The sequence below is a fragment of the Xiphias gladius genome, chromosome 24 (assembly GCF_016859285.1).
Source record: "Xiphias gladius isolate SHS-SW01 ecotype Sanya breed wild chromosome 24, ASM1685928v1, whole genome shotgun sequence".
NCBI lineage: Eukaryota > Metazoa > Chordata > Actinopteri > Istiophoriformes > Xiphiidae > Xiphias > Xiphias gladius.
In genome coordinates this window covers 16258787-16278868 of record NC_053423.1, presented here as the reverse complement: position 1 = coordinate 16278868, position 20082 = coordinate 16258787, and the positions used below count along the sequence as shown (strand labels likewise).

At 37.8% G+C, this 20082-nt stretch overlaps 3 protein-coding genes across 15 annotated transcripts; 1 reads left to right on the top strand and 2 right to left on the bottom strand.

Annotated features, from left to right (window-relative positions):
• Positions 1-263: 263 nt before the first annotated feature.
• LOC120786589 (transmembrane protein 272-like) lies at positions 264-3922 on the bottom strand. Of its 2 annotated transcripts, none has more exons than XM_040122099.1 (5): positions 3755-3922; positions 3616-3681; positions 3472-3522; positions 3176-3367; positions 264-1125 (listed from the first exon to the last, which is right to left on the bottom strand). In XM_040122099.1, the coding sequence occupies exons 2-5, from the start codon at positions 3674-3676 to the stop codon at positions 863-865; spliced, it is 567 nt and encodes a 188-aa protein (XP_039978033.1). In that variant the 5' UTR covers positions 3677-3681; positions 3755-3922; the 3' UTR covers positions 264-862. The 2 variants fall into 2 exon arrangements, with proteins under 2 accessions (XP_039978033.1, XP_039978035.1); XM_040122101.1 differs by having other exon boundaries at positions 3616-3678.
• Positions 3923-5862: 1940 nt separating this feature from the next.
• On the bottom strand, positions 5863-19371 carry si:dkey-266f7.9 (uncharacterized protein LOC100006223 homolog). 12 transcript variants are annotated; one of them, XM_040122051.1, is made up of 7 exons: positions 16327-16819; positions 12263-12494; positions 11832-11906; positions 8495-8580; positions 7672-7724; positions 6811-7381; positions 5863-6458 (listed from the first exon to the last, which is right to left on the bottom strand). In XM_040122051.1, exons 5-7 carry the CDS (start codon positions 7707-7709, stop codon positions 6075-6077), a joined length of 993 nt encoding a protein of 330 aa, XP_039977985.1. In that variant the 5' UTR covers positions 7710-7724; positions 8495-8580; positions 11832-11906; positions 12263-12494; positions 16327-16819; the 3' UTR covers positions 5863-6074. The 12 variants fall into 12 exon arrangements, 11 of the variants coding, with proteins under 11 accessions (XP_039977985.1, XP_039977983.1, XP_039977986.1 ...); XM_040122049.1 differs by having other exon boundaries at positions 8540-8580; XM_040122052.1 differs by lacking the exon at positions 12263-12494 and adding an exon at positions 12116-12202 and having other exon boundaries at positions 8540-8580.
• Positions 18239-19503, top strand: rpz2 (rapunzel 2). The gene is made up of 2 exons (XM_040122061.1): positions 18239-18293; positions 18747-19503. Exon 2 carries the CDS (start codon positions 18793-18795, stop codon positions 19483-19485), a length of 693 nt encoding a protein of 230 aa, XP_039977995.1. The 5' UTR covers positions 18239-18293; positions 18747-18792; the 3' UTR covers positions 19486-19503.
• Positions 19504-20082: the final 579 nt, after the last annotated feature.

Sequence of the window (20082 nt, the reverse complement as noted above, 5' to 3'; positions counted from 1 at the left end):
ATTTCTTTATTCAAGCCCTCACCTCAAGCCAAACTATGTTCATCTCATACAAGATAACTACTGGTGGTAGTGACCAGAAAGTCCTCGGGTACTTAATGGTAGCCAAGATTCATTAAAAATTAGATAGTTTACTTTTCTAAACATTTTATTTTCAGGAAATGCTGCAAAATTCACTGCAGAAAAAACATCTGTCATCCACATTATACACACACACACACACACACACACACACACACACACACACACACACACACACACACACACACACACACACACACACACACACACACACACACAATATAAAAACACATAATACTAATATCTATTTATGTTTCATGTCAATACTGAATCAATATTACTGCCCCTAGACTTCCTAACATCTTATCCTCTACTGGGCTAAAATGTTTACAGTTTGATGTTGGTGTGAACAGGAAGCACGTGACGTAACACTATTGGTGTGTGTGTGTGTGTGAAAGGGATGTGATGTTTCAGCAGGTCGTAGATTTGACTGCACTGGACCTAATGTTCAGTGAAGCTGGACAAAGCTGCCTCAGCACAGCCACTTGTGTGCCGTAACAGAAAGAATATGATTAAAGCCTCAAGTGAAGTAAGGCATCTTTCTTTAAGCTTTACAGGAATATTGTAGAAAATAATCTTGTAACAGTTTTGAGAGCTGCTGTTTAAATACTTTGAGAGCTGCTGTGTACAACTTTTATATCTAGCTCATTACTATAACAACTTCCACAAATAATTAAAAAAAAACCCTCAACTGCAGGAGCAGAACCAGGAGCATTACTGTCAAAATATGGGAAAAGTTTCACTTCTGTAAAATCTAATGTCAAGACATGAACCAGGTTGTAAATCACACATCACTAACAATCGGTTCTTGAAAAGCACTTGTCCCACCATAGAAAGTATTGCGGTTGGGTATCAAGCGGCGTCTTGCCATCAAAGTATTACAGCAGGTCAGTAAAGTGAAGCAACCGCCACAGATGAACATGAGAGCAAAAATGACCCAGACCAGGGTGGTGACACCAAAGGCAAACTGGAAGGTTGTCCTGTGGCAGTACCGACTTTCTCCGGGTGTGTAACTGGGAGGATATACAGAATAAACCCAGGTAGTGCCTACAGGGGATAGACAGCACATATTAGACAACATTTCATTTCAGTTCAGAGTTGAAACTACACACTCAACTGAACTTAAAGGCCCTGAAAACCTTTTTTTCTACCAGTACAAAGTCTTGTTTTGATTATCGATACAATCGTCAATAGGTTCAATACCACAAAACCCCCCCCAAAAATAAGGTCCAGCACGTTAGATCACATCCTTGTCACATTCTTAGAGATGCAATGTGCAGCTCTGCCGCTGGTATGTGCATGCATGCAGTGATGACCTCTTTAGTTCAGAGAATTCATACAAGGAACATGTTTTATTTACCATTACAGAGTGAGCCCAGCTTTGTTTGGCACTGTGCTATCTGAGGATACTCCCACTGAGCTCTGAAATGGCAAAGCTTCATTCTTCATTTTAATTCTTTATTTCCAAAGTGGCAATAGCTGCAATTGCTCATTACGTGTGTCTAAAACATAAATTATCTACTTGTGTGTCTTTTATGCTTTCTATAGTAAAGTTAAAAAGCAGCATAAAAATATTGTTAAAACCATGGTTGTAGCCAAGTTTTTAGAAATATTGAGGTTGGGTTATAGCAGCCAGTTATATTTTCTGTGAGTTTATTTAAATGGAGTAGATATTTCAAGTCCTTAGACTTAATGAAAGACAGTCAGCCCTGAGGAAAGACAGTAAAAAGAAATGCCTCATGTCTGGTAAACTATTTGATGGTAAATGTGGTGCTAAAATATATTTAGAATTAGCCTGTTAATAATGCATTCACCTAATAGATAATATAAACATATTTCTCTCCCTGATATGATAGTGAATTATCTGCATTTAACAAGTATCCGTATCAGTTGTGATCCTGGTCCCGGTATTACTTGATATCGGACTGCAACCACCCCTAACTTCTGTCTGTGCTCCCTCCGTTGGTTTGAAGTGGACGTGACTCGGTGAGAAAAAAGCGATGTCACATCGTTCCATGCACCAATCAGAATTCGGCAACACTTGAATCAAATTCTGACCCAAATCACACCCATACAGTCCCAAGGAAGCAGGTTAGCCGAGTTTCTGAGTGTTAAACTTGTAACTTGTAACTTCTTTTTTGTGTGTGCGTGAACTTCAAACCTTAAGTATTTCTCTATAAAATTAAAGTCATGACTATATAAGTGACAATCGAGATTAGAAACATCTTAAAGTATTATTTATTAGAAGTTTAACGCTCAAAACTGTGTTGTGAAACGTAATGAGGTTTTGGAGCTTTCTTTCTACTTGTGCTGAAAAAAGACCCGAAGCTTCGGGGCTTCAAACCCAGCAAGTAGAGTGACATCTGGTGGCCTGCAAAACTTATGTAGCCCTTCAAGACTGGGGTCAAAGCACTACAACACTTTATTTAATTATGTTACATGTCCATGTGACACAGTGTATTCAAACAGTGTGCTTCACAGAGGTGAAACAAGCTACTGTGTTTCAGTATGATCCGCCCATCTCTCGTAAATCCTGGCCGGTGCACAGAATTACACCTTTTTCTAACAGAGCCCCAGCCACTTAAAACCAGCGAGAAGAGCGTGGAGGGGGAAAAAATATTAAAATACTGACCGTCACAACTGTTCTAACTTTGCCAAAAAATGTGTGTTCAAGCAGGATACCTTCTCTTACAGTAACAAGACAATTTAGGAAAATACATTTTCAGGTCTTTTAATACTGATTGTCGCATATTTAGTCATGAGAATTTAATGTTATGGACAAATATGTCAGTTTTCAGGGGTTTTTGATTAAGCATTGTAAGTACTTTATCCATCACAACCAGACTGAAAGCTAAGACTGAAATCAAAGTAGAAATCGATAGCTTTAACACAAATGAAAAACCTTAAACAATTTTAACAGCAACTCTGTTTCCAGTAGTGGAGGAAATATTCAGGAAATACTCAACTGCAAGATGTCAAGTTAAAGTACATAAGTATTTTAGAATACAGTATTAAAATGCACATACGTAGTGTCAAATGTAATAAATAATAAAAATGCTGCAAGTAGCATTTTACTGTTTCTGACAGTTTCTCCCACCTGAAACCAACCAGACGAAAGTGAAGATGTACAGGATAATCATGCAGCACGAGCTGAGGATGCAGGCAGCGCCATCATCCCAGCCGCTCCTGATGTAGGTCAGAGAAAGACAGAGGAGGCTGGCCGCTCCCATCACAATCAGGTAGACGGGGATGCTGGGCTGTAGTGGACAATGGTTCAGATGTATGGCCCCTGTGACGCAGCAGAACAACAATGTGAATAGTAACTTTTTGACCAAGAATAAGAGGCCAAAAACATACTTTTTGACGCCAGGAATCACAAGTTAATAAACCTACCCAGTCCAATGGCTGCAATCATAACCATCCACCACATGATATTAGCCACAACTACAAGAAAGAGGGAGAGGGTCAATAATTAGTATAACAGATAAAACAATGCAAAAGGAAGGCATGAATACGATGGAGGGAAAGTGCTCTAACCAGTTGTTGAAATCACCACGGCACTTTGACGCCTGAATTCCACCAATGGAGACGAGATCATATCTACTGTAGAGAAAGAAGGAGTCATAAGTTGTAAGATATCAACAAGGAGAGCTGCAGCAGCAGTGTTATACTGTACCTGTCCAGCTGTGAAAGGAGACACCTTAAAATCTTTTTTCTTCCTCCAGTATTCAATAAACATAGAACTACACATGGGCTGACATTAGTCACTAAACCCTTTAATATCTTTTGCTTTTGTGGGAGGATGTTAAGACATATTCTTTAAAGCCAAAACATTTCAACATCTGTTTTGCAACTGTTGCTCTCTGCATCTAACTAAGAGGAAATAATGATAAAATCTGTTACCGTTATCTGACACAAACAATCTGCATGCATGTTGGTTTTAATGCGAAAACCACTCACATGGTATCCTTCCATTTCTCTTGCAAACCAGTCTTTTCTGAATTTTTATTTTTATTTTTCGCAGTTCAGTAAACATGATCAGTACATTTTATTGGGATTGCACGCTGCAGCACAAGGGCTCAATCAACATCCTGCAGCACAGGACAGACTCTGTGGTGCACATGCAGTTACAACACACAGTAAAGTGTATTATCAGCTCTGATAAATACACAGTGTGAACTTTCATCACACATTTTATCATCTAATATTTTCTGTAGAGCAGTTGGACACTAAAAACTGAGTTTACCTGGTTATTCTTGTTTTTTTTTGGTTTTCTTAGCAAATAATTGAGTCTTATAAGTTAGTGTTATTTGAATAAAATCTAATATTCAGATGATTTATGGAAAATGTCTTTTACTTTGATAAGACACAGTGCTTACTCTTTACAGTGGCAACATCACTCATTAGTTTGGAGTTTTATCCAGAGACTTATTGATTAGATCTTCGGTAAGAAACCCCTTTCAGGAGTTTTAAACAGGTATGGTAGCCCTGATGGCCAATTCACTGCCTGTTTTCAATGTCGAGTTGTGCTGTGATCTGGTCTTATTCCCACCTAAAAGGAGCACTGCAGTGATTAAGCATCGCACTTCCATAAAGTTGTGTGAATAGCAAAAGACAGATTAAGAAAAGAATGGTTAAAATCGATAGGTGGTACTCCCAATGACAACTAACTCATCTTAAAAGAGTACTCCATTGACTTAGCATTGTACTGCTGTAATATTGTCGGACTCACAATGATGCAGCAGAACCAGAGATATCGCCTTTATTTATTCCACACATTCTTCTTCCTTGTGAACATCTGGCACCTACATTCCCCGTAAGGCTACTTGACCAACGACTTTTTGGTTGGAGATTCGAAAATGTTGTGCTAGTAGCGGCTAATGTAGCCTCAAGCTGCTAGCCCCTAGCAGAGAGGGGGAGCGAGCTACAGAGTTCTGGTAAACTCACGTTTTTTCTAAGTCCACACCCCCAGATTTTTTTCATTTTCACATTTTTAGTCTTTTTAACTGATGCCGACTCACGTGACATCACTTAAGGCAATTCATGCAGCTCCCCCTTCTGGAGCCACAAAAGGATTTATAAAACTTTTTTCACCAGTGCAGTAGCACTCCTTCAATATCTGTAAGCACACTTTGATGTGTAAAATCAGCACAGTTCCCCTTTAATGTATGAAATTTGCAGAGTGCCTTATTAATAGGTTTGAGAAAAATGATAAAAATATTTTTTAAAAGTAACAGTAAATCACACAAAGACAATAAAGCCAAGGTGAAATTAACTTTCTGCTTCAGTAAGAATGTGACTCAATTTCAGCAAAGCGGTGTGACAGTTGAAGTGGGTGTGTGATACAAAGGTTGACAGACCTGTTCCTTATCAGACAGCTGGCTACCGACAGGCCAGTACAAGATGTTAGTGCCAACACAATCTGATGCCAAGCACGTCTGTGGCAGTACTATCACCGTGTGACAATGAAATGTGACTGCTTACATCTTTCCCGGCTCAAGCAAAACTTGAGGAAGCCAGAGACACAGAGCCACCAAACCTCGTCGTGACCCCTGCAAAGCCAACAAACCGATCTGGTATCAGGTGTTGGACTGGCATTCATTCTTCCAGCTAGATTGGTAAATAGTTACGTAAGAGTTAACACAGCTGCCAAATGACCTGACCAGTGATGCATATTCATCAGATGTGTGAAAACAGCAATTATAATACACTTGATCAGTTTCCACAGTACAGTTTATCACTGTAAAAATTCTTCACATGTTGCCATTTCTGATTTATGTTATGTACTTTATTTTGTTTCCAGTATAATTGGTGATTGACACAATAACAAGTTTCACTGAGGTATAATCTAAATGATGTTCATTACAGTAGAGTAGTAAGGTCACCTCATTATTGCATCCAAGCTAAAACTGTTGTATCTGATGTCCATAGTGATGCCCCATTGATTATACAGTTATTGATCAGTCTACTGTTCCCTTCACATGCTTGATTTTGGCTCAGACATTAATATTAAAATGTTTTTTCATCTTCTTTCTCAGGGAAGAAATTGTGTTTTTCAAACTTGCCTTGCCAGGAACTGAGTTAAAGGCCTGTTGGTTCTTTATGACCTCTTTTAGTTGGAAGTCAATGATCATTTGAATAATGGGAGAAGCAGGGAAGTCCATGCATACGATTCCAAGGCGCTGGCTTCGGTCTGTCTTGGCCCTCAGGTAGTCGTACAGTTGTGCGTTGATGCGCTGAGCGATGGCTCTGGGGTACGCAAACACACCAGCTCCACTGCTGTAGGTGAGAAAGATCTGGGCCTTGTTTCCTGCAGGTGCAGCCTCCAGATGTTCATAGACGCTCTGCCATTTCTCCTCCACATGCAGAAGTGTGGGAACCTACAAAAAACAGCAAACTTCAAGTCACACAAAAAAGCATTTTAGAATTGTCTCCAGCTAGTCAGCTGCTCAATTCACATTGAGTAGCTAATTCACATGCTCTGGTTGTGCCCTGATTTGCATAACTTCTGGGGTTCATTCTTTGAATTCCTGAGCAATCCTATTAAATTATATATGGTTTTTTTTTTTTTTACATTTTAAATAGGGTCGTGGTCGGGTGGGATGTATAGTTATACTTCCTTTGTCCATCATTTGGAAAATTAAATAAAGAGCATTATTTAGAAAAAAAAAAATACAAAAGGTCACTTAAGTCAACTCTGGAAATATTTGAAGAATCATAACTTTTTTATACCCTCCAGTCATCTGCTATGTCCAGGGATGCATAACGCATCCCCAGGTCTGGCCCAGTAAAGTCTTGCAGGATGATGAGTTTCCCTCGGACCTCTCCCATGGTTGGCACAAGTCGGCTGTGCCACAGCAGGTCCCAGTGAGCGTAGCGGTGGATGTATTCTACCACAGCACCGTACATGTTATATGTCTCGCTGAACTCCTCTTTTACACGCATCAGCACAGTCTCACTGGGAAACGTTTGCAGGAAGTCAGCTACAGCCTCCAGCACACGGCCAAAGTGCGCCCGCTGATAGGACACCCCATGATGGATGGTGAGGTTCCCCTTGACGTGACGCACACGGATGTCCAGAAAGCGGACACCTGCTTGGAGCTGAGAGGCCAGGCTCCAGGTCTGGCATTCAGCATACACACCGCCGTACAGGGCCATGGCGTTGTGGGTGCCAGGCATGGTGACCTCAGACAGCGGCTGATCATCAGGGATATTGGCCATCCAGGACGGGTTGAGGAACTCGGGGTTGGGTGTATCATCATAGTCAGGTCTCTGAATGGCACCGTAACTCAAACCAATGACTCTAAAATGTAAGAGAGATTTGTAAGAAACATGTTTTGGTTAGTAAATTGCATCAACCTTTAAACATTACACCTCACAACTTTTCAATAGTGTTTTTTCTTCTTTTTCCTAATCATTGTGTGTGTACTTGTTGATCTGGGTGGAGAGTTGCTTTGAACAATTTCCCGTGCAGGGATAAATAAAGTTGCACTCAATTTAATTAAAACCTAAAATGAGAATAGATATTACACTGGGAATCAGTCTGTTAGGATTATGTGTGATCCATCTGTTGCATTGTTTCCACAGACTCACCCCAGCAGGACCATCAGCTCAGTTAACATCTTCTGCATCTTCACTGGGAGTCACTGGAATCAAAGTGAATAACAAATTGGCCAATAAGATGATCATTAAAGTAGGCAGTGCAAACAAAAAAAAAATCAATATATTTATAAATAAACTGTCCATCAAGTGGTCAATCAAAGGAGTGCAAGCATCAATCCAAGCATCCATCCGTACTGGCTGATGATGTTAGTCACTAAGGAGATGCAAAAGCCAGGTCCACATGTGGAGCATATTCTTTACTTCACTCACACTGCACCTGTTTAGACTGAGTGAATAAATCCTTCAGGTATTTTTAAAACATTCTTCTAATATGTATTTTCCTAAATAAATGTTTATAGGACACAACCAAGATGTTAACGATGACCTCAAAAATGACTGTAAACAACCTCAGATTCTTGCTAGTGTTGTAGGGCTAACACAAATAAAGCCTTTCCTCAGTTGAGGGGTGCTTGGATATTGCTTAGTCTTCCTCTCTTGCTGTCATGACTTTGACCTCTGCACTCCTGATAACTGGCTGCTTGGTTAAATTAAAATGCCTAAAATATACATTAATCACAGATGGTATTAACAGATTAGATAGTAAAACTCAATAAGAAAAAAGAAAAAGAAAAAAAAAAACACTTTACCTTCATGAAAGTATGTGAGCCAATATAAAAACAAACAGTGGAAACAATTTGATCCTGGTGGAGGCTTATGTCGACCTCAGCTCACCCCTCCAGGCAAATTCAATGGAAGGCCTAAAGCTTTCTAATCCCAAAACTGAACCAAACCATCCACTGCTGCTGTGTCAAACCTGCTGATGTGTTGGCTTGCTGCACTCGTCCCCTCCGATTCATACCTGAAACCAGTAGGTTTTCGTCCTCAGACCGGTGCAGGTGCCTGGAGATGACGGACAGAAAGAGGGACAGAGAGAGGAGTGGAGGGGTCAGAGACAAAATGACAGAGTCGGTGTGGCAACCTGGGATGTTATTGTGGGAAATACCATAGAGGAGCTGAACTCAATGTTAGCTCGCTGGGGTGCGAGTAGAGGGGTGTGTTTGTGTGTGAGGGTGGGGGGAGTGTGAAGTGTATTCATCTGGTCACATCCCCCATCTGTTGTGGTTCAGAAACACATTGCATCATCAGACTGACTCAGTGTTTCTCAGTATCTAATCAAGTCAAGTAAGAAGATAAAAAGATAATGGAATTTATTAATCTTTTGAATTAGGTCTTTGGTTCCGGCCAGTGTAAAAAGGATACCTAGAGTCCACTTTTTGACTATTTTCCCAACTGTAACAATTCCATAGTGTTTTATTTTAAAATGCCAGTACAGACAGTGAAGGGCAAAAGGATTTAAAATACAAAATTTGAATCTGGTCAGTAGAATGACTTTATCAAATCTTTGAAATGATTTCTTACAACAATGAGGGCTCCATGTGCATTAATTGCAGCTGAGTGATTTCCCACAGTTTTTCTTATCAGTTAGTGAAAGCCCAAACATAAGGCTCTAAGCCCCTGCTCAGGTCTCCCAAACCATGTTCTCCCCTTCATCTCCATCATCTCCCCAGACCTGCCATTTCCCATCCGTCCACCAGATGCCCTCGGACCTCGCCTCCTCTTATCACCTCACTGACCGACCCATCCACACACCTGTTCCCACTTCTCATCCGCCCTGCACTTATCTGAGCTCCCTCCACCTGCACCGCATAACGTATTAAACTTTGCACTATATATATCAGTTGTCTTCCTTAGTTCAAGAAAGTTTTGTTTGTGTTTGCGGTATGCTTTGAGTCTTGGGTCCCTGTTACTGCCTGCATTTTAACCTTCTGCTTGTTAATTGGACTTTAGATTTCTGCCTGTATATTTCTGGATTTGTCTGCCTGTTTAGACTGCATTCTCTGATTTTTGACCCTTGCCTGCCTCATCATCCTATAAGCCCATTGCCCCCCTTTTTGTAAATAAATTCAATGAATTAATTAGCTCTGCCTCTGGTGTCTGAATTCGGGCTTGTTCCCGTGTTTCTGGCATCAGCTGTGACAGGTATGTATCAACAAAAAAGTAAGAATTGCAATAGAGAAAACTTGTAGTTTTCATTTAGACAAAAAAAAATTGAATACAGTAAGGTCTGCACACATGTTTTTGCTTACAACATGCAATTTAAAAAAACAAAAAAGTGATTGCCCACAGTTTTAATCAAATTATAGGAGGTTGGACAAAATAATAGAACATCCAACATTGATAATATTAAGTACCTAAAAGGAGGAAGAGTACATAATGTCTGCAGAACAGCCTCTCTCTATAATTAGGTTATATTAGTATGTCCTGAAATTTAAAGATTCAATTGGTTTGGTCATAAACAACCTACATGTAACACTTAATAAATATTCACAAAACCAAACAAAGAAAGGAGCAGAAAAACAAAAGACAAGTTCAATCCAATATGGGGACCTGGGCATGCAGAAACAAAAATTTAAAAAATGAAATAAAACTAAATAGCATAAAACACAAAACAAAGTGTTACATACAAAATTATGTATCTGGTGATTGAGTGGAAATTGAAGGTGTTTGACTTGATTCTGGTGTTCACAAAACCACATCTCAAATTGGTCTACAATACACGAGCAAACGTATTAAAGGGCATCCTGACACCTTTCTGCTTTTCAGAGAGGTGTGTAACAAAATCATACAGATCACCTTGCACTTCAGCTGCCGTACAGACATGTGTTGTCTTACAAACTAGACACTGCAAGCTGATCAGTGTGCCCCAGTTTCTCTCCTTTCTCAGGCTGAAATCCATTAAAGCAACCGTGACAATGTACAAAACCTACTGAGGGCCAACCACTTCGAACATAACATCATATATTATAAATAAGCTGCCAAGTTACACAAAAACTTAACTGGCAAGCACCATGATGAACATAAATGCAAAACAGTTTTTCACACTGCAGCACTGATACAAATGCACACACTACTAAAACTCATTCATTCAAGTTGTAAAACATTACCTTGTGATTTTGAGTATTTTGTGCATTTGGGAACCACTAGTTTCATCTTTAACAATATGCTGTACTTTACGGGCATGATCTTTTTTTTAATGCAAAATCTTGATCTGAAAAGTAAGAGGTAACTATAGCTGTTCGATAAATGTAATGGAGGAAAAAGTACAATATTTCCCTCTGTACTGTGGTGAAATGGAAGTATAAAGTAGCAGAAAATCGAAATACTAAAGTAAAGCACAAGTACCTCCAAATTGTACTAAAGTACAGTACTTGACTAAATGAACTTAGTTACTTTCCACCACTGATTAATTGCCATCATGGTGGTGGTTCATTAAGTTTTCATGAAACCTGGCAGCACCTTATTTGGACAAATACGTTATTAAAACACAATTAAATTATAGGTTTTGTATCAGAGGATTGATGGGTGATGAAAGTGAAAGTAACTGCTATGTAGTGCCATTAGCAGCACAATATGTAACGTATTGCCAAATATGCCAAATGCTTCCTGAATAAGAACAAATGCAGGTCCTGAGCTCTGAGAGGTCAGGGAGAGTGTATCTGGGCTGTGTGTGTGAGGGAGAGTATAGTACTTGGAAAAATCTGCAGATGTTTTCCCATTTTGTCTCATATCACTATGCGGGAAGTCAAACATTACACAACAGGCTTGTCCTTGTCCTGCCGAATAATATTTGGTTAGCTGTATATACAGATTGTATACCCAGAGTGTATAAAATAGAAATTCCTGCAAATTTCAATAAATAATCAGGCCAGGTGAATACAGGTGAAACCCAGGAAATGTTTGTGTTTGTCTTAACTTTTACCAAATCAATGCAAACATTCAACATCTCTATATAATATACATCAATACTAATGGTAAGTGTTTCTCAGTGTGCTTAAAGCTAGTGACCATCCTGTTGTCAGTACCTGTATCAACAACAATGTTAATTAATTTGACACTAAAAAAGTATTGTGTGGGGTGATTACTGTTTCTACTTGAGGCCTCTAGCGAAGTCAACATGAAATGATATTTTAATGTAATGTCACATGGGAACAGATTATTCACAACAGGCAAGTGCAAACAAGAGAAGAAGCTCAGACAAACATGACGCAAGGCCATTAAGGGCGCCATAGCTCCACTAACTCCTCCATCACCTTCATTACAGGAACAGCAGTGGATGAATCCCACAGAGAGGAGGCATAGGTAGGGGGCAGAAGTTTCAACCACTCCTGCAGGTACAAAAGACATTAAATATTAAGTAGGCACTTTAAATTGCCATAGAAATGGCGGACTGTCAGTTGGAAGTCACCATAAGGCAATAACAAAGAGCAATCCTGATAATAAAAAAAAAGAAAATTATTTAAAGTAATCAACCCCTGATCTGCCAGTGATTCCAGTCAGTACAATCTCATGCTGTGCAGCCAAAAATTGTTCAGACCTCCAGATCGACTTGAGCCTGGATGTGTACTATAGTGGTGTGACGGGTCAAAACTCGCTGTTTGGAAGACCGCTGCTGAAGGTGTACCTGGAAAAGTGCAATAGCAAACGTGAGATCTTGGAACACCGCTGTTCGCACATTGCCCACCTCTTCCATATGGGCCTCATCGCACTCATGGCCTACACAGCTGTTACAGAGGACGATGAAGATATGGTGCGGGATAAGTGGGCTAAGAGGGTGGAGGAAATCCAGAAGATGATGCAGGAGGTGCTCAGTCAGTGCAAAGACAAAGACGAGTCGTCCTGAACTGGACCAACAGAAAGAGGACATCTTCTGGGTTTGAAGGCAACAACACAGGGAACTCTATCTGTACTCTCAGCTGTGGACCAGTGAAAAAAGACAAATTATAGTTTTTTTATTTATTTATTTATTTATTTTATATATATATATTTATTTTATATATATATATATATATATATATATTAATATATATGTTTATATATATATATATATATATATATATATATATATATATAATATATATATATATATATATATATATACATATATATATATACATACATACATATATATACATACATACATACATACATACATACATATACATACATACATATACATACATACATACATACATACATACATGTGTATAAAACCAAAGCCATGTTTGCATTTGTGCACTTGAACTGTACCTGACATGCATATTGCAGCATTGTATTGATAATGTGTTTTTTTTGTTTCAAAGAGACTACTGTTTGTTTCATCTGCATACCAATGCATACATACCAATAAATGCTGACATTTTATACAATCTCTTCAATTAAAATGTATAAATTATTAGTTGATTAAGTTGTGCATTTGCTAAATCTATTTTATCTACACTGAAACCAAAAATGTATACATAAAAAGGTCATCCTGTACTAATTAGTGAAAACTGTAATAAGGTCTTTTATAAGGACATAGTTTTGAAAATTCAAACTGTACCAATACTTTCTATCCATACAGAACACGCAAACCAAATGCTCCAGAAAAACTAGCTCTTAATACTTCTCTGGAACATGCCTACACCCAGATGACACCGAAAATAATTTCATAATACCAGAGAAATAATTAACCTGTGCTCATTAAAACTTTCCGTCAAAATATGAGAAACCGGTCTTTTGAAGGGTGCAGAGGCCAAATGGCGGACTGTCAGAAGTCAACATAAGACAATAACAAAGAGCAATCCTGGTAATAAAAAAAAAGAAAATTATTTAAAGTAATCAACCCCTGATCTGCCAGTGATTCCAGTCAGCACAATCTCATGCTGTGCAGCCAAAAATTGTTCAGACCTCCAGATCATTATTTTAAATTCTAATGAGGATCCCAAAGTTTCAAAAGATTCCATGTACAGAGTTTGAATTGGATAAGTCAGGCTGAATTTGGGAAAATGCATCCAAAATGACGTGTAAACATTTAGATTATTTCCATTTGATGAAATGGTGCAGCCATTAAACACATGGACACAATACTGAGTGTTTGAAAAAGCTGATACAGTATTTAGGCTATATAATACTGTCAGACCGTGTGGATTAAGATGATTTTACCAAACGTAAAGCTACTTTAGTACAGAGGCACAGTGTTTAAAATGAAATAAATAAGAAATTATGAAATATTCTTATGAATTATGTTGCTCTAAGTATAAAATGTAATGTATAATATGTTGGCTTTTGTTTAAATAAACAGCCAAAGATATAACTGGCTTTACCATGGTTGTCTTGTTTAACAAAGACTCTGTGAAAAGTGGCAGTATTGATTAAAACTATCTTTATGGTCTGCTTTTATTCGTATTACTATGTTTTTCATAATGCATTGTTTGTTCATTTAATACTGAACACTATGAGCTACTTTGGTATGTATTTCCTAAGTGTTGGAATAAGAGCTATGAAGTAAGATAAATGTTTTTATAAGAATAATAGGGCTTACAATGTTTATGGAAACTATTTTACCTGAATAAAAACTCATGTAGGAATTAAAATTGTAATGATTATATAACTGCCTAACAATTATAGGTAGGCTATATGCTGTTAATTACTGATTTGATAGTTTCACCCTTTTTTTTCCAGAATAAAATGTTAGAAAAATATACTCTCACCAAAACTCAGTAACTGATAACATTTCCCTGTAATGTTCCTCAAGGCTAGTTTTTTTCAGACCACTGCTCGCTCTACAATACCCTTCTAAAATGCGTTAGCCTATATTATATCACTCAAATTTAACACATCCAGACGATTACTAAAACCTGCACTGGGACAGCTTTACATTCATTCATTCATTGTTTTGATGTTTTTGTTTCAAAGAGACTACTGTTTGTTTCATCTGCATACCAATGCATACATACCAATAAATGCTGACATTTTATACAATCTCTTCAATTAAAATGTATAAATTATTAGTTGATTAAGTTGTGCATTTGCTAAATCTATTTTATCTACACTGAAACCAAAAATGTATACATAAAAAGGTCATCCTGTACTAATTAGTGAAAACTGTAATAAGGTCTTTTATAAGGACATAGTTTTGAAAATTCAAACTGTATCAATACTTTCTATCCATACAGAACACGCAAACCAAATGCTCCAGAAAAACTAGCTCTTAATACTTCTCTGGAACATGCCTACACCCAGATGACACCGAAAATAATTTCATAATACCAGAGAAATAATTAACCTGTGCTCATGAAAACTTTCCGTCAAAATATGAGAAACCGGTCTTTTGAAGGGTGCAGAGGCCAAATGGCGGACTGTCAGAAGTCAACATAAGACAATAACAAAGAGCAATCCTGGTAATAAAAAAAATTAATTATTTAAAGTAATCAACCCCTGATCTGCCAGTGATTCCAGTCAGCACAATCTCATGCTGTGCAGCCAAAAATTGTTCAGACCTCCAGATCATTATTTTAAATTCTAATGAGGATCCCAAAGTTTCAAAAGATTCCATGTACAGAGTTTGAATTGGATAAGTCAGGCTGAATTTGGGAAAATGCATCCAAAATGACGTGTAAACATTTAGATTATTTCCATTTGATGAAATGGTGCAGCCATTAAACACATGGACACAATACTGAGTGTTTGAAAAAGCTGATACAGTATTTAGGCTATATAATACTGTCAGACCGTGTGGATTAAGATGATTTTACCAAACGTAAATCTACTTTAGTACAGAGGCACAGTGTTTAAAATGAAATAAATAAGAAATTATGAAATATTCTTATGAATTATGTTGCTCTAAGTATAAAATGTAATGTATAATATGTTGGCTTTTGTTTAAATAAACAGCCAAAGATATAACTGGCTTTACCATGGTTGTCTTGTTTAACAAAGACTCTGTGAAAAGTGGCAGTATTGATTAAAACTATCTTTATGGTCTGCTTTTATTCGTATTACTATGTTTTTCATAATGCATTGTTTGTTCATTTAATACTGAACACTATGAGCTACTTTGGTATGTATTTCCTAAGTGTTGGAATAAGAGCTATGAAGTAAGATAAATGTTTTTATAAGAATAATAGGGCTTACAATGTTTATGGAAACTATTTTACCTGAATAAAAACTCATGTAGGAATTCAAATTGTAATGATTATATAACTGCCTAACAATTATAGGTAGGCTATATGCTGTTAATTACTGATTTGATAGTTTCACCCTTTTTTTTCCAGAATAAAATGTTAGAAAAATATACTCTCACCAAAACTCAGTAACTGAAAACATTTCCCTGTAATGTTCCTCAAGGCTAGTTTTTTCAGACCACTGCTCGCTTCTACAATACCCTTCTAAAATGCGTTAGCCTATATTATATCACTCAAATTTAACACATCCAGACGATTACTAAAACCTGCACTGGGACAGCTTTACATTCATTCATTCATTGTTTTGATGTTTTTGTTTCAAAGTTGCTAAATTATAATTTACATGATTTACAAAGTATAAATTAAGAGTTGATTGTTACTATCAGCAAGAAAAAAAAATCATGTTGAACTTATAAAGGTCCTTATGACAATAAAGTGTAGAGATCTGAATTCAAAATGGATTAGCATTTTTGTTTTTGTAACCATACGGGACACGCACGCACAGTCCTCCTCCAGAAAAAAAAAAAAAACAGCTCACGACACTTTGTTGAATTGAACTGCCCCCCTCCCACGCTCAGCATACCTTGTGAGGGATGAACTGTAGCTATCCGGGCCACAGCGACTACAGGCCTTTTTCACAGACGACATTTTGACTTGTCCTAGAAGGAAAACCACAGGTGATACTAATAACATTGACAATAGCTCTGTGTGTCCCAGTAAGTCGTCACAGTGTGACAGTGAACCAGCATGCCCAACACCAGGACCCTGACACTGAAGCAGCTAAATGGATTTTCAGCCATCATTAATTTTATTATTTACACCTGTGCTTTTCCTACTGTCACATGTCAAGATGTCTGGGGGTTTTAATGATCAGATGAGGAGGTTGCCTTCTACAATTCTGGACACTTTTACATGTTGTGAATTTTTAAGGCTGATTCTGATACTTTTTAAGTAGTCAATATTCTTCAGTTTGATGGTTTTAGGCCACAAAATATTAAAGATGCTTAACACTGTATTTTTCCCACCAATTATAATTCTGGTATTGCTAAGAAGGCTATGAAACATCATTTAGACCATCAAATCTTTAATTTCACAATTAACTCATATACTATATATAAAACAATTAAAAAATAAGAAACATAAAAAATTGTAGACTTTTGGCCCCCGGCCCTGAATACTATATATATCCATACACTGATAAAGTTGTATACAATTACTATGAAAACTGCTCCTATGAAATCTTTTGTGACACCATCTGTAAAGAAATGTTGCTGTTGAATATTTCAGATTTAGTTTTTAATACTTTGAGCACTGCAAACAAAATTCAATTTATCTTCACTGTATTTCAAAACCATGGCAAAGAAAACCAAATCTATCTACTTGCCTTGATACCAATTGACAAAAGTGACAAAATATATCTTTTTCCTTTACATCCTTGTGCTCTGTGAGAGTAACTGCTAAAAACACTTTATCAGATATATCAGTCTTGACTGTTTTTATTAATTCTGATTGAAAATTAAACAAATTCACAGCATCATCAGTGATACTCAGACATAAAAATACTGAAAGGGATTCTGTTTCCTGGTTCTAAAGCTCGACAATTTGTCAACATTTCTGAGGTATCAGAAACTGGTTTGGTTGGTGTGGGGACTTACAATTAAAAACAACACAATAAAAATAATTCCTTGTTATTCAGTGTCTGTACTGCAGCCTATGGTTGGATCTGCAGTGCATCTGGAAGAACCCCCTCATCCAATCAGCACATTAAAAAATAAGAAACATAAAAAATTATATACTTTTGGCCCCCGGCCCTGAATACTATATATATCCATACACTGATAAAGTTGTATACAATCACTATGAAAACTGCTCCTATGAAATCTTTTGTGACACCATCTGTAAAGAAATGTTGCTGTTGAATATTTCAGATTTAGTTTTTAATACTTTGAGCACTGCAAACAAAATTCAATTTATCTTCACTGTATTTCAAAACCATGGCAAAGAAAACCAAATCTATCTACTTGCCTTGATACCAATTGACATAAGTGAGAAAATATATCTTTTTCCTTTACATCCTTGTGCTCTGTGAGAGTAACTGCTAAAAACACTTTATCAGATATATCAGTCTTGACTGTTTTTATTAATTCTGATTGAAAATTAAATAAATTCACAGCATCATCAGTGATACTCAGACATAAAAATACTGAAAGGGATTCTGTTTCCTGGTTCTAAAGCTCGACAATTTGTCATCATTTCTGAGGTATCAGAAAATGGTTTGGTTGGTGTGGGGACTTACAATTAAAAACAACACAATAAAAATAATTCCTTGATATTCAGTGTCTGTACTGCAGCCTATGGTTGGATCTGCAGTGCATCTGGAAGAGCCCCCTCATCCAATCAGCACAGGGCATGCATGAGTCACTTCCTCATGTTTACTCCCTTATTTGGCAGGAAGGGGCTGTCCTTTTTTTGACTAAGGAGGATAAAACTGGGAAAGCAAAGTCAGACAGCTTCAGTAGATGGAGCGACACCAACAGTTTATTTTCTCTGGTGAGTAAATATCTGCTGCCACAGTGCTTTGAAATCTCAGATCTGAGGCATGTCTGAATTCTGGGTGATAGCTGAGTCAGCTAGGAATGATAAAATGAAGATGAATTAAGTGAGTGATTGTGGATTCATATTCATGCGTGGTTGGAAATCAGGAAATGAGAGAAACAAGCTCGAAAACAAAACAAAAGCACATCCTGAGTTAATGTTAAAGGTGCCAAATAGCTACTGGAGGTTATTTGAACTGTTAAAGATGATAGACTGAAGGTCAGGACCTGTAACCATTTGTCTATTTCCAGTCTCTGTTTTGTTACTACGAACAAAGACACAACCACAGTTGTCCCTGAGTGATCTTTCCAGCAGGACAACATTGAGAAGAATGATTAATGCCTATGAGAAAAATTAATTAAAATTAAGTACAGTATGGTGCCCTTTTGTTATCTCTCCATTCTCCAGACTCACTTTGTGTGGACCTTAAAGTGGCAGCAGAAAAGCAACAGGGATGGCTGATGCAGGACAGATCAAGAAAACTGTAGACAAGGTGCTGTGCTGCTTGGAGAAGGTGTCCTCCTTCGCCTCCTCCATCCACCCCCTCTTTGGCATTGTCTCCCCCCTGATCGGGATGGCTCGCAAGGGCCTGATGGACGAGGAAGGCCACGCTCTGGACGAGGGCTTCCAGGAGATCCAGACCAAGCTAGAGAGCATTTCCCAAAAGAACCAACAATGCCTGAGGCAGATCCGCATCGACGAGGTGAACGAAACCTTCGGGAAGTACGAGGAGTACATCAAGCACCAGTACAATGCTTTCAACAGCATGGTGGCGCAGGTAAAGAAAGATCCGGACAACACCCAGCGCTACATGGAGAACTTTGCGAAGATATATGAGAAAGACAAGAGCGATATAAGCCTGGATGTGTACTATCGTGGTGTGACGGGTCAAAACTCGCTGTTTGGAAGACCGCTGCTGAAGGTGTACCTGGAAAACTGCGACAGCGATCGTGAGAACATGGAACACTGCTGTTTGCACATCGCCCACTTGTTCCATATGGGCCTCATTGCACTCATGGCCTACACAGCTGTTACAGAGGATGATGTAGATATGGTGCGGGATAAGTGGGCTAAGAGGGTGGAGGAAATCCAGAAGAAGATGCAGGAGGTGCTCAGTCAGTGCAAAGACAAAGACAAGTCGTCCTGAACTGGACCAACAGAAAGAGGACATCTTCTGGGTTTGAAGGCAACAACACAGGGAACACTATCTGTACTCTCAGCTGTGGACCGTTGAAAAAAGACAAATTATAGTTTATATATATATATATATATATATATATACATATACATATACACACATACATACATATATATGTGTATAAAAGCAAAGCCGTGTTTGCATTTGCGCACTTGAACTGTACCTGACATGCATATTGCAGCATTGTATTGATAATGTGTTTTTTTTGTTTCAAAGAGACTACTGTTTGTTTCATCTGCATACCAATGCATACATACCAATACATGCTGACATTTTATACAATAAAAATGTATAAATTATTAGTTGATTAAGTTGTGTATTTGTGAAATCCTTTTTATCTACACTGAAACCAAAAATGTATACATTAAAAAGTCATACTGTACTAATTAGTGAAAACTGTAATAAGGTCTTCTATAAGGACATAGTTTTGAAAATTCTAACTGTACCAATACTTTCTATCCATACAGAAAACGCGAACCAAATCTTCTACAAAAACCCCCTTATACTTCTCTCGAACATGCCTACACCCAAATGACACAGAAAATA